The following is a 12,573-nucleotide window of genomic DNA, read 5'->3' as shown; positions in this document are numbered from 1 at the left end:
TGGGGTCATTCTGCAACTTTCCTCATAGGAGGCACAAGTGCAAGTTGCGACCTGGAGGAAGCTCGACGATGGCCAAGAGGCTGACGCTGCAGCAGCTGGAGCGGCTGTGCGCCGACGGCAAGCACGAGGAGCTGCTGGCCGCGCTGAGGCTCAGCCGCTTCGAGGATCTCCGGTCGTTCCTTGGCGCGCTGGGCGTCAAGGTGCGCACTAGAGCGTACGCGGCGTACCGCAGCAAGGAGGACCACGTGCAGCTGCTGGCCGACGTGTTGCAGCGGAAGATGGCGGCGGACGGCGAAGCGCCGGCTGCCACGAGGGAAGTGACCCCGGAGAAGGGAAGCGTCGACGAGGAGGAGGACGACGACCTTGCAGAGGAGCCACAGCTGCCGCCATCGCCGCTGTTGCCACAGCAGCAGGGCAGGAGCGGCGCTGTGGACCGCGTGGGAGGCTTCCTCGTGGCCGGCGCGCCCATGTCCAGCAAGGACGCGGAGCGCGCGTACCTCGTCCAGTGCATCCACATCGTGGACGACGCCCTGACGAACGTGGAGAGCAAGAAGGAGCACGTGCCCGGGCAGAAGCGTGCGCTCATCTGCGAGCTGGCCTACTTTGTGAAGCGCCTGAAGCGCATCCAGGAGGAGGACGACGTCTAGGAGGGTGACAAGGCGTAGTCTAGCTAAGACTACGAGGAAACAAACGCGGCACGTTGCCACTGGCAACTTGCCAGCCAACAACACGAAGGGAAACGCCAGTTAATGGTCAATCACGAAGCTCTCGTTGCTATCGGAAACGGCCTCCTTTCCTGTCACGACGCTGTAGTGGCGATAGTTTCCAAGCTGTTGCTGCAAACGATCACGCGTCTTCAGCTAGTCGGTGTTGGAGTTCGCAGGGCAGACTTGCTCATGCTCGTCAACTTCTTCTTTCGCGTCGAAGCTCTGCAGGCAGTGCGAGCACAGGAATGAGGCAAAGGCTGCGATTTCGCTCGAGTTTTCGCTCTGTGGGACGCCCCAGACACGAACGAAGCAGCGAAGACAAATGTTCTGCTCCTCGTAAGCTGCCGCAGAGTTCACCATGTCGCCTCGATAGAATAGTATGTCTCCGGGCTGGAGGGTGACGCTGGCCGAGTCCTTCCGCCCAACAAGGCTGCCGAAGTTCTCCGGGTACACGACAAACGTCGTGTCCGCCATCAGCGCCACGATCACGGTCGCCTGCACGCAGTTCTCGCGATAAAAAGCCAACCCGATCTCGTGGGCTGAGAAGTCTCGATGAATGGTTTGCTCCTCCACGCCTGGTTCAGACTTGATGGCTGCCCACGTGCCGCGAGCTAACTCCCAGGAAAACCTGAAGCCGTGTACAAGCTGCTCCACGCGGGTGTGGATTGCTTCCATGTCAGCGGAGAAAGGTTCTGGCATTGACGCCTGCAGCCTTTTCTCGTCGACGGGGTTAGTGATCACATTGAGCGAGATTGGCTCGACTGCAGTTGAGCAGCTTCGTCCTTCACTGAATTCGTAACCTCGCCCGACAACTTGTTGCTGAACACGCCAAACCCGTTGTTCCAGAACTCAGCGCGAATCCAATTCATTTCTCGGGACTCCGGAGTATCCGTGATGATCATTTCGTCTCGAGTGTCTTGGTTTGAGCGATCGAGGGCGTTTACGAGAGTGAGCGAGTGTGCTTTGCACTCCAGTCAAATCCTGGGCTCAACTTACAAATGCGTCAACGAGTATCAGGTGTATTGTTGTTGGGTCTAACTACGCAGCGACGAGGAAGTTGGCGGCATCCTTGACGATGCGAGCGACGTCGTTCACGTGGTCCTGCATCGTGGTGCTGTTGTCGCCGAAGGCCACGCAGTCCGAGATGCCGGGGAAGGCCGTGCCCAGGTAGCCCTCGTAGAAGCCCGGACCGAAGATAACGTGCTTGTACCAGGGACGGTGGGGCAGGCCGGCTTCGTCGATGAGATGGCGCTCCAGCAGCACCAGCTTCTGGTTCCAGCCACGCAGCAACTCGTCACTGCTGCTGTCGTTCGCAGCCTCGAACTGCTGGACGTGAGCATGGAACGAGTTCGCGTTCTCCGTGAAGCTCGCAATTGCCGCGTGCAGCTCCGAGAAGTCCACGCTGCGGTTCATGGCCGAGATCTTCTCCTCGAAGCCAGCAAGGTCCTCCTTCATCACGAGGCCATAGGTAGTGAAGTCGAACGGCACCACCACGTCGGTAGCGAGACGCATAGTCATGAGTCCCCACCACTGAGCCATGTTGGCGTGCGTCGCGTAGTGCGGGTCGCCCAGAGTCTCCATGTACATGAGGCTGTCCATGTTGCTGTGGTAGGTGCCGTACACCGCGCCGTTGAGCGTGAAGCCCAGGTTGGCCGAGATCACGCCGAGGTGCTGGTAGAACGGGGTGAAGTCCGAACCGGAGCCCATGAACTGGATGAGGTGGTCGGGCGCCAGCGTGCCGTCGTACACGCCGTAGATCTGCGAGCGGTGACGCGCGGTCTGGGCAGCCCACTGCGCGTACAGGCTGTCGCCAGGCTCGTTGCGCTTGTCGCCCTTGCCGAAGAACTCGTTAGGGGGCACGGCCTTGGCGGTGTCCTCGATGAACTTGGCAATGGACGGAGTGCCCATGGCCAGAGCCAGCGGACCCACGACGTTGTCGACGTTGATGTACGCGACGGCCTTCTGCTTCAGCTCCTCGGCGCGCTCCTCAGCAAACTCAGTGCTGCCAAGCAGACCGAATTCCTCGCCATCCCACGAGCCCAGCACAATGGTGCGGCGCGGCTTCCAGCCCTGCTTCAACAGTTCGCCCAGACCGCGCGCGATCTCCAGCATGACAGCAGAGCCGCTGCTCGGGTCCACCGCACCGCACACCCAGGCATCGCGGTGGTTGCCGATCAGCACTTGCTGGTCAGGCTCCTCGGAGCCCTGGATCGTGCCGATGACGTCCCAGATCGGGCCGACCTTGTTGTCCATGAGCACATCCAGGTTGAGCACGAGCGATTCATCGTCACCGATGCGGTAGTCCTCCGAGTAGGTGAGTCCACCCTGCCACGCCTCGGGCGCCTTGCGTCCGCCGATGGAGCGAAGGATAATGTCGGCCTGCTCGTAGGACAGCGGCAGCGCCGGAATGTGGGGAACGCTGTCGACGTCCTCGTATTTGAGCTGCGGGGCCCCAAGCACCGACGCCCAACCGGGTGTCAGCGGATCGCCGGACGCCAGCGACAAATACTGCAGCGAACCGCGCTGGAAGGAGCCCTTGGGGCGGTAGATGCCCTCCGGGTAGACCGGACCTTGAACGAATCCGTCCTCCTTCGGGTCCGAGTAGATGATGACTGCAGCCATGCGGTGCTGCTCGGCGAGCGCGACCTTGAGGCCGCGGAAGTTGCGGCCGTAGCGCACGAGCGCGATCTTGCCCTCCAGAGTCACGTTGTTGCTCACCAGCCAGTCGAAGTCCGCCTGCGTGCCGTAGTTGACGTACACGACCGAGGCCGTGACGTTGCCCGAGTCCGAGTACGCCAGGAACGGAGGCAGCGCGTCCGGGTTGTTGGTGCAGGCGTCTCCAGCCACCGACGCCTCGGTCAGGTTGAGCTCGTGCACGCTCTGCTCGGGCGACACGATTGCCAGGCGACGGTGGATCGGATACGACAGCAGCGTGTAGTACTCCTTGACCTCGGCCTGCAGGCCGAACGAGGCGAACTGCTCAGCCGTGTACAGCGCCGTCTTGTAGTCCTGCTCGGTGCCGCACACGTGCGGGACGCTGGCGTACGAGTGCAGGAACTCGCGCAGCTTCTCGGGCCGGACGCCGTCCACGAAGGTGCGCTCCGAAGGGGTCAACACGGCGGCATCGCGCTCAACGGAGACCTTCTTGGCCACGGGAGTCGACGGGCTCTGGAACAGCAGGAAGCCGCCCACAACCACGAGAGCGAGAGCAATTACGCCGCCGACACGAACGCCGGTGGATGACAGGGCCTTCTTCCAGCGAGGTTGACGCTGCTGCTGCTGCAGTGACGGAGCCGAGGCCCCAAAGGTGCCGTACGCGTCAGACATGCTGCTCCGTGGTCACCAGGGAAATGCGAAGTGAAGCAGCAGATGCCACAGCCAAGCAAGGCAGGAAGGACTCGCACTTCGCGAGCGCGCCAGCTGGAATGGTGCCCGCATGATGTGTCCTCGTACAGACGGGTCGTGGTCATCGACGCCCGTGGTCTCCACTGTCGAGACGAATCACTGCCGGTGATTCCGTCCTGGCAGGTCCACTTTGGTGCAGGCTGCGGGGTCACGCACCCATGTTCGAGGACACAGCACGAGTTGGCGTCAATGGCGACCACCCAGCAACGCTGCACATCCATGGTCAAGATCCCTGAGCATTGCTGACTGCCTGCCTGCCTCTCAGGGTGTGATTGCTGCAAGGCATGCCATAGGCTACGGCCCGTAGCGACGGATTGATATCCGTCGTCGGAGTTTGTTTCTCGCGCAGTGATTCAAGCGATGGAGGACCACTTATCGCAACGTGGGTTTGATCAAAGCTGGTTGCCATTATGGAAGGCTTCATAGCGTGCCTGAACGCTGAAAACCTACTCGATTCCCTGCGTTTTGGTGCACATGGAGGAGTTTGAGTTGGTTCCAGACTCCCCACGCGTGTGTTGCGTTAAACACTCCCCTTCAACTCCTCCAGTCGTTTGAGAGCTTCCGCTTCAGTCGGTCGCCTCGATGGATCGACCAACGCCAGGTCGCGTATGAATGCTTCCCCCTTTCCGGACCCACTTCACACCACACGTTGAAAGCAGAAGCCCCACCGACCAGATATCCGCTGCTGTTGTGTAGCTTAGAGAGTTGAGAATCTCGGGGGCATGCTCTGCATTACTGAAATGCCATCACTTGGTGTGTCCTGGGAACACTCCGCAGCATCCAAGAAGTCGATCAGAAACCACGATCACTGCTCTTCACCACATTCGGCCATCGAATATCACGACGTAGCATGCAACTTCGCTAGCGTCTCAAGAATGTTGTGCACGGCGTGGAAAACTTCTTCAGGGGTCGATGGTAAAACACATTTAACAATTTGCTTCGTCCGCGGCTTCAAGGAGATCGATTTGAGGGATACCATGCGATGTCAACATCCCGTACACCTCGATAGCTTGGTTCTTCGCTTGTGTAGTGCCGACCTCAACCTGTACCCCGCTCCTCCGTACCAGCGTCATGAATTCGTCTCGACCACTATCCGGGGTCAAGCGAGTAATGCCCACCACGAGCCGACTCCCGTTAAGCCACGTCAGCAACGGTTTAAATCGTCCGGTACTAGCAGATGCCGAGCTGGACGCTTTGTGCTTTGAGTGGGTCATCATTGAACGAGGGAAGTTATAGACCTCTGAACGACGCACCCAAACAAGTAGGGAATGTCACCATAGGTCCATCTTACGTGATCGCTGAGTTCACGATGCTTGGGTTAGTTTTCATGTTTTCTCCACGAACGGCACATACCCGATCCAGACAAAGCATGTAGTCGAGGCGGTAGGATCAGGCTACTGGGGACATACTTCAATTCAAGATGCTATCCCCTCCAGGAAGCACAGATTCCAAAACACAGCGGGACAAATCAATGCCCTTTGGTTTCGCCGTATCAATGACTTGGCCTAGGATATCGTACAGCAGCTTCACACACGGCTCCGAATTCTCAAGTCGGAAATGCTCTCAATCCTGTAGGATTCGAAATTTGGCGCGACCACGTTCCGAGAAAGCTACTCAGATCACCAGTCTTTACTGGAAATTCCTCCACGATAAATGCTTCAAGCTGTTCGATCCGCGGTAATGTTGGCTGCACCTCGCTAAGTCGAAAACTCTGGTCGAAGCCATGACTCGAAATGACACAGATTGTTGGTTATTTTTTCGGTTGTAAAAAAAAACTTCGAAATCAATTGTACATGTAGTTTCTGGCGACGAGCAAAGCAAATCTGTTTCGTCACCAAACGTACCAACTAAGTAGCGTTAAATCACTACGGTTCCGCACTTTGTCTTGCGGTGGTGACACATATTTGCGGCCCCGTGCTGCGTCGGCCACCCGATCGCGCTGATCGACCGCCTGATTTCGGAAGGAAGACCGAGATCCTCCTGTCCAAAGCGCGACGCATACTCTCCCCGCTTCCGTTCTCCGTGAGTAGGTCGGCTTTCCATTTTTCCTTGTTGCTCTTGACGGAACCGATGTTAGTGCGATGGTTAGTCGTCGTCACTGAAAACTGCTTGATCTTGGTACGCGCCGTAATAAGTAAGCAAGCTGTGAGGGTAGTGCGATGCCAAATAGCCTGGACGAACTCCCAGTTTAGTCCACTGGCACTAGACACCACATCAAAAGGTATCTCGTGCGTGGCAAAGAGCAAGTAGCAGCACACCTCGAACTTTCGCGTCTTCCAAATGTTCCCCCATCCGCGCGATATACCAATATAGTAGAAGCGGAAGATAAAGATGAAAGCCAGGTTCGCATTCTCAGCAATGTTGGAGACAAGTTGTCCTTCAGCATCTGACATGACATCAGGGTTAATCAGCACTGCGAACGAGAGCAAGATCGACACAATGTCGGCCAGAATCAGCACCTCGGCCGCGTACGTAAGAATCACAATGGAGCGCATTTTAAATTTTTTGTTGAGGTCGTAACCGATGATGGTGATCTGCAGCAGAAATGTCAGCACGCAGCATGCCTCCGAGATGTCGTTGACAGTCTCCACGAACCCTTCGTCTGGCCGGGCGAAAGGAATTTCTGCAACAGTACCCAGAGTTCCAACAAATAGCAGCAGTACGACTCGCCGCTCTCGCCGTCGTTCCCAGTAGAATACGGCCAGATACATTAGAAGCGTGTAGTTCAGCAGCAGAACCACTGGCAAGAAAGCCTGAATAGCCAAGCGATCGATCTGTTCCTGCGTGACGGAAGTCCACATAGTCGCTGCGTGTCAGGGCGGGACCAAGCCTTAATTTAATGAGCGATCGAAGCAACTTCAGCACTAAAAATGTATCCCGTCATGTATTGTGAGACTGCGTGAGCTGTAACACGAGTCGTAAATGAAAGATGGCAACATTTAGTTTCTCCAGCGATATTAATACCGTTCGCGTACGAGAGAGATGACAGGATTTCGGAAACTCTTTAAACGTCGGGGTGTCGGCGGAGCAACTGGTTCCATTCTTTGGATTTCTCTCGTTCATTAATTTCTTTCGTGCAGGAGACATAACCGACATGCATCTAGCTCTCATTCCCCACGACGCGAGCTTCTGCTCTTGTCATTTGTTCACCTAAGTGGACGTCAAATAAGCTGCCGCAGTGTTGATGACTGCAGCGACATCGTCCACGTGCGCTTGAATGGTAGCATCGTCATCTTCGAATACTATGCAATCCGAGATGCCCGGGAAGGCAGCGCCCTTGTAACCCTCGTAGAATCCCGGTCCGAAAATCATGTGCTTAAACCACGGTCGGTGCGGCAGTCCCGCATCCGAGATCAGGTAGCGTTCAAGGCTAACCAGCTTCTCATTCCAGAAATGACGCTCCGCCTCACTCTTGTGGCTCTCTTTCTTTTTGGTAGCCTTCTCGGAAAAGTCAGCCACCTGAGCTTGGAAAACCTCAGCGTTGGACGTGAACGTGTCAATTGCGTCATGGAGAGTAGAGTAGTAGACGTTGCGTCCCATTTTCACCGTGATCTTTTCGTAACCGGCCAAGTCTTCCTTCATCACCAGACCGTATGTTGAGAAGTCGAAAGGCACGATGGCATTGTCCACCAAACGCAGAGTGATTAGGCCCCACCATTTCGTCATCGTCGTGTGTGTGGCGTAGTGCGGGTCGCCCACGGTCTCCATGTACCGGATGCTGTCCATGGTACTGTGATACGTGCCGTACATCGCACTGCCGACGGTGTAACCGAGGTTGGCCGAAATAATACCCAAGTGCTGGTAGAAGGCCGTGAAGTCAGTACCAGAGCCCAAAAATTGGATCAAGTGGTCCGGGGCTAGAGTACCGTCGTCAACACCAACCGCAAGACTCGACCTCCGAATAGTCGTCTGGCTTACCCACTGCTCATACAAACTTTCCGAAACATCAATCCCATGGAAGGGGTTGCCGGGGATGAGCTGAGCTGTCTCCTGCAGGAACTTCGCAATGGAAGGAGTGCCGCCGGTGTTCACGAAAGGCCCGACGACATAGTCCACGTTGACGTACGCCACCGCCTGCTTCTGGAGCAGCTCGGCGTGGTCCTCTGCGAACTCCGTGCTACCCAGTAAACCCATCTCTTCGCCATCCCACGAGGCAATCACGAGCGTACGGCGAGGCTTCCAACCATCCTTCAGCAAGTCACCCAGTCCGCGAGCAATCTCCAGCATAACCGCAGAGGCACTCGACGGGTCGGCGGCACCGCACACCCAAGCATCGCGGTGGTTGCCGATCACCACCATCTGATCAGGCTTTCCAGTGCCTTCAATGGTACCGATGACGTCCCAAATGGGTCCGATGCTGTTGTCCATGGCAACATCCAGATTCAATACAGTGGCCTCGTCATCACCCACAAAGTAAGCGCCATTGCCCAGATTGAGCGCACCTTGCCACGCTTCGGGAGCCTGTTTGCCGCCGAGCGACTCAAGAATGTAACGAGCCTGGCCGTACGACAGCGGCAGCGTCGGGATGTGAGGGATGGTCTTGCACTCTTCCTTGCTCAGGTACGGCTCGCCGGGCAGCGACGGGAAGCCCGGCGTGAGCGGGTCACCACCCGAGATCGAGTTGTACTGCACCGATCCGCGCTGGAACGATCCTTCCGGGCGCCACGGTCCTTCAGGGTACACGGGGCCCTGAGCGTAGCCATCATCCAGCGGGTCCGAGTAGATGAGCACACCGGCCATGCCGTGCTGCTCCGCGAGCATCACTTTGAGTCCGCGGAAGTTGCCGCCGTAGCGCACGAGCGCGATCTTGCCTTCGAGCGTGACGTTGTTGTCCTTGAGCCACTGGAAGTCCACGGGGCGCGCGTAGTTGACGTACACGACGGAGGCCGTGACGTTGCCCGAATCCGAGTAGCCCAGGAACGGGGGGAGCGCGTCCTCGTTGCTGGTGCACGCGTTCCCAGGCACCGACTCCTCCGTGAGGTTGAGCTCTCTGGCTGCCTCAGGCGGCGACACGATGCTCAGGTGGCGGTGGATCGGCAGCGACAGCAGCGGGTAGTACTCGACGATCTCGGCCTTGATGCCGAAGGACTCGAACTGCTCGGCCGTGAACAGCGCCATCTTGTAGTCCTGGTGGCTGCCTGCTGGGTGCGGCACGCTGGCGTAGGCGCCGTGGAACTTGCGGATCTGCGTGGTGTCCACGCGCTTGAGGAACCTGCTCTCGAGCTTGGAGAGGCCGTCGGTCTGCTTCTCCTTCTGCTTCTTGTGGCTGAGCGTGGTGGTGGTGGCCTTCTCTACGTGTTCTACGTGTTCTACGTGTTCTACGTGTTCTACTGGGCTCTGCGTCTCGCCCATGGGCTCTACGTGGCTGCCGACCGGCTCGTAGTGGCCCTGCAGCAGCATGTAGCTCGCCACAAGCAGTAGCACCGCCGCGACGCCCACCGAGCGCCACAGCTTGCCGGACACGCGCGGCCGCTCGCCCACGTCGGGCTCCACACGCCCGTGGAAGGTGCCGTAGGCGTCAGAGGCCGCGTCCTGCGCCTCGTCGTCGGTGACGGCGCTCGCCAGCGGCGTCGAGAGCGGCATCATGATCGCTTGCGTCCGGCGCGACCGTTTGCGGAATAAGTTGCTTCAACTAAAGTATCCAAAGCAGTATGTACACGCATACAGAAATCAGGTACACACATACTCAAACTGGCAGCGGTCGAGCGTTGATTGGCTAGTGTGCGCCACACACGCACTACCGCAATGGTGTACATACCTCCTCCCAGGAAGCGTTTCAAAACCAGACTTTTTATTGCGGACATAAAATCGGTTATTCGAGGAGTAATTGCCGCTGTTAAGGCAGGAGAAGACTTCTAGCCGAGATATTATATTGAATGACGCAGGTTTTGAGGCTGTAACTGTCTGTTCTGTACGCCAAATTGATGTATAGCTCGCGTGGCACTTCCGACAATTGCCTGCTATGGCGGGTGCCAATGGAGCGGAGGATGCCACGAACGCGCGGCTGGGCGTGCACGTCGAGGACCTGAGCCGTGAGACGCCGCCCAACCCGTTCCTGTTCCCGCGCAGCTTCCTGAAGATGCACCTGCTGCACGACTCCGTGGGCATCCACCCGTTCCTGCCCGCGTACCCGCCGCAGATCCTGCAGTGGCAGCAGCCCAACCCCATCACCGAGTCGTGCGCCGGCAAGTTCTTCCTCTCGGCCGCCATGGGTAACACACCGTTCCTGCAATAATTTATACGCCGGCGATGGCGTCGAGTGCTGAAGACTGACTGCTGCATTGCTGTGGGTGCAGGCTACGTCATGGGCAACGTGTTCGGCCTCGTACTGGGCAGCTACGAAGGCATCACGCCGCCCGTGCCGCTGCCCGGACAGCGAGAGCTGCCCAAAGTGCCGTGGCGCGAGTCGGTGCGTGGGTGCAATTGGCTGAGGCGAGTGGAGGTTGAACGGTACATGCTAATTGGTTGCGGTGCGTTGCTGTAGATGGCGGGCTCGTGGCGAGTCACGGCGGGCAAGTGCCGCTACTGGGGCAACAACTTCCTCGTCATTTCCGGTGAGCAGCTAGCTGCAAATTGTATCGGAGGTGGAATTTCGGCGTGGTGGTTCCGCTCACATATAGTATGTGTTGCTTTTGTCGCCGAGCAGCTATGTTTTCGGGTCTCGAGTGCGCGTCGGAGAAGATCCGCGGGCGTCACGACGTGGGAAACGAGTTGGTGGCCGGCTGCGCGACGGGTGCGGCACTGGCAGCAGGGCAGGGGTTCCAGGCACAGTGTCTCGGCTGCGCGGGTTTCGCTGCGTTCTCGTATGCGATCAACGTGTTTACGGGCGGCAAGTTCTAACCGAAGCAACTTCCGTGTTGATAGACACTGTTCAATCGTGCCACTTATAATACAGACAGACAGACAGGAAACAACGGAAGGAAGATTGATTATCTTGCAGCTTCTTATACTCTAGCTGCGAGTTTATACGGGGTCTTACGAAGCCATGTAGCCGCCATCCACGAGCAGGTTGATACCTTGCACGTAGCGCGCGTCGTCCGACGCGAGAAACGTGACCGCGTTGGCCACGTCCATCGCCTTGCCAGGCTCTTCAGCAGGAATCCGGTTGTTCGACGCTGGTGCGAGGCAGTCGTCGCGACTGATAGAGTCGTCGATAAAGCCAGGAGCCACAGCGTTGCAGACGATACCGCTTGCCGCGTACTCCGCAGCGATCTGACGGGTCAGCTGCACGATCGCCGCCTTGCCCACACCGAACGTGAAGTGGCCCTTGCGCGCCACCATGCCATACAACGAGGAAATGTTCACAATCCGCCCTCGGACAGCTCCGTTGTCCTGCGTGAGCATCTGTTGCACCGCTCGCTTGCAGCTCAGGAACACCGCCTTGGCCGACACGCCCATGGCTTCGTCCCACACAGCCGCGTCCACATCCACCAGAGCCGTGGGCTTCACGCCGCTGTCCTTGGGGGCCGGGACGCAGTTCACGACGAAGTCGATGCGTCCGAACTCCTTGGCGATGGCGGCGTACGTCTTGTCCACGAAGCTCCAGCTCTGCAGCTCCCCCTCGAACACTTTGGCGGGCGTCGCACCCTCCAGCGCCTGGATCTGAGCCTCCACATCCTTCGTGCCGGGCGAGTTCAGCGCGTCGGCGCCCTCTGCCCCAATGACGGCGAGCTTGGCGCCCTCCTTGGCCAGCTTGACGGCGATGAGCTGTCCCAGCCCCACGTTGCCGCCCACCACGACGCCCACGCGGCCCTGCAGCCGCTCGCCGCTCTTGCCGCTGGTCTGCAGCACGTGATACACCGGCAATTAGCGTGCAAACCGTAGAGGATAAACAGGCAATTAGTAGAGTACGCACCACGGTGGCCACCGCCTGCGCCGCCCGGGCCGCGTTCTTCTCGTCGTTGAGCTTGAGCGCCGCCGCGATCTCCTTGGGCGTCAGGCCCTTCTTCTCCAGGAACAGCAGCCGCTCCGACAGCGGCGTGTCCTGCACCTTCGGGTGCTGCAGGAAGCGCACGCCCTGCTGCACCAGCTCGTCGCGCACGGACATGATGGCTCGGGCCTTGTGGGGATTGATACGCTTGTCTGCGAGCAGCTCAATAGCCGAATGACGTGTGCTTCAAGGCCTTGAAACGGTTGACGTGCAATGTTTTAGGAAGCATACTGCGTTTGACAATTCGTTTACGTGTCATATCGGGGGCAATACATACTGAAAATAACAATAATTAGGTTGCGGAATGTTAATTCCTATGGCTATACCGTAGGTACTCAGTAATTATACCGTTACTCTGTTTCCCACCCTACCAGTATTGTGCCTTTCACCCCTTTTGGCGAATCGGACTTGAAAAACTGCCTTTTTCATCAGTGCGTCTAGGTGTGCACCGAAGGTTTAAGGCACCAAAAGCTAGAATTTGTGCTCAGTATTAGCCACAAATATGTAATTCGACCAATGCGCATCCATTGA

General features: G+C 57.9%; 7 protein-coding genes across 7 annotated transcripts; 2 read left to right on the top strand and 5 right to left on the bottom strand.

Moving 5' to 3' along the window:
• Positions 1 to 68: 68 nt before the first annotated feature.
• On the top strand, positions 69 to 647 carry IUM83_08742 (uncharacterized protein; the record flags this gene model as incomplete). Its single annotated transcript, XM_067933134.1, has 1 exon — positions 69 to 647. One exon carries the CDS (start codon positions 69 to 71, stop codon positions 645 to 647), a length of 579 nt encoding a protein of 192 aa, XP_067794053.1.
• Positions 648 to 860: 213 nt separating this feature from the next.
• Positions 861 to 1,382, bottom strand: IUM83_08741 (uncharacterized protein; the record flags this gene model as incomplete). Its single annotated transcript, XM_067933133.1, has 1 exon — positions 861 to 1,382. One exon carries the CDS (start codon positions 1,380 to 1,382, stop codon positions 861 to 863), a length of 522 nt encoding a protein of 173 aa, XP_067794052.1.
• A 363-nt stretch (positions 1,383 to 1,745) lies between these two features.
• On the bottom strand, positions 1,746 to 4,034 carry IUM83_08740 (Glutamate carboxypeptidase; the record flags this gene model as incomplete). The annotated part of the gene is made up of 1 exon (XM_067933132.1): positions 1,746 to 4,034. One exon carries the CDS (start codon positions 4,032 to 4,034, stop codon positions 1,746 to 1,748), a length of 2,289 nt encoding a protein of 762 aa, XP_067794208.1.
• Positions 4,035 to 5,977: 1,943 nt separating this feature from the next.
• IUM83_08739 (uncharacterized protein) lies at positions 5,978 to 6,913 on the bottom strand (the record flags this gene model as incomplete). Its single annotated transcript, XM_067933131.1, has 1 exon — positions 5,978 to 6,913. The coding sequence occupies one exon, from the start codon at positions 6,911 to 6,913 to the stop codon at positions 5,978 to 5,980; it is 936 nt and encodes a 311-aa protein (XP_067794174.1).
• Positions 6,914 to 7,262: 349 nt separating this feature from the next.
• On the bottom strand, positions 7,263 to 9,698 carry IUM83_08738 (putative glutamate carboxypeptidase; the record flags this gene model as incomplete). The annotated part of the gene is made up of 3 exons (XM_067933130.1): positions 7,263 to 8,330; positions 8,444 to 8,469; positions 8,555 to 9,698. 3 exons carry the CDS (start codon positions 9,696 to 9,698, stop codon positions 7,263 to 7,265), a joined length of 2,238 nt encoding a protein of 745 aa, XP_067794173.1.
• A 376-nt stretch (positions 9,699 to 10,074) lies between these two features.
• On the top strand, positions 10,075 to 10,952 carry IUM83_08737 (Mitochondrial import inner membrane translocase subunit TIM22; the record flags this gene model as incomplete). The annotated part of the gene is made up of 4 exons (XM_067933129.1): positions 10,075 to 10,324; positions 10,409 to 10,521; positions 10,597 to 10,666; positions 10,759 to 10,952. 4 exons carry the CDS (start codon positions 10,075 to 10,077, stop codon positions 10,950 to 10,952), a joined length of 627 nt encoding a protein of 208 aa, XP_067794122.1.
• A 135-nt stretch (positions 10,953 to 11,087) lies between these two features.
• IUM83_08736 (SDR family oxidoreductase) lies at positions 11,088 to 12,159 on the bottom strand (the record flags this gene model as incomplete). The annotated part of the gene is made up of 2 exons (XM_067933128.1): positions 11,088 to 11,894; positions 11,968 to 12,159. 2 exons carry the CDS (start codon positions 12,157 to 12,159, stop codon positions 11,088 to 11,090), a joined length of 999 nt encoding a protein of 332 aa, XP_067794043.1.
• Between the last annotated feature and the right edge of the window lie 414 nt (positions 12,160 to 12,573).

Source organism: Phytophthora cinnamomi (assembly GCF_018691715.1).
Source record: "Phytophthora cinnamomi strain GKB4 chromosome Unknown Contig26, whole genome shotgun sequence".
In the NCBI taxonomy this organism is placed as follows: Eukaryota; Oomycota; class Peronosporomycetes; order Peronosporales; family Peronosporaceae; genus Phytophthora; species Phytophthora cinnamomi.
This window is presented reverse-complemented; position numbering and strand designations above follow the sequence as displayed.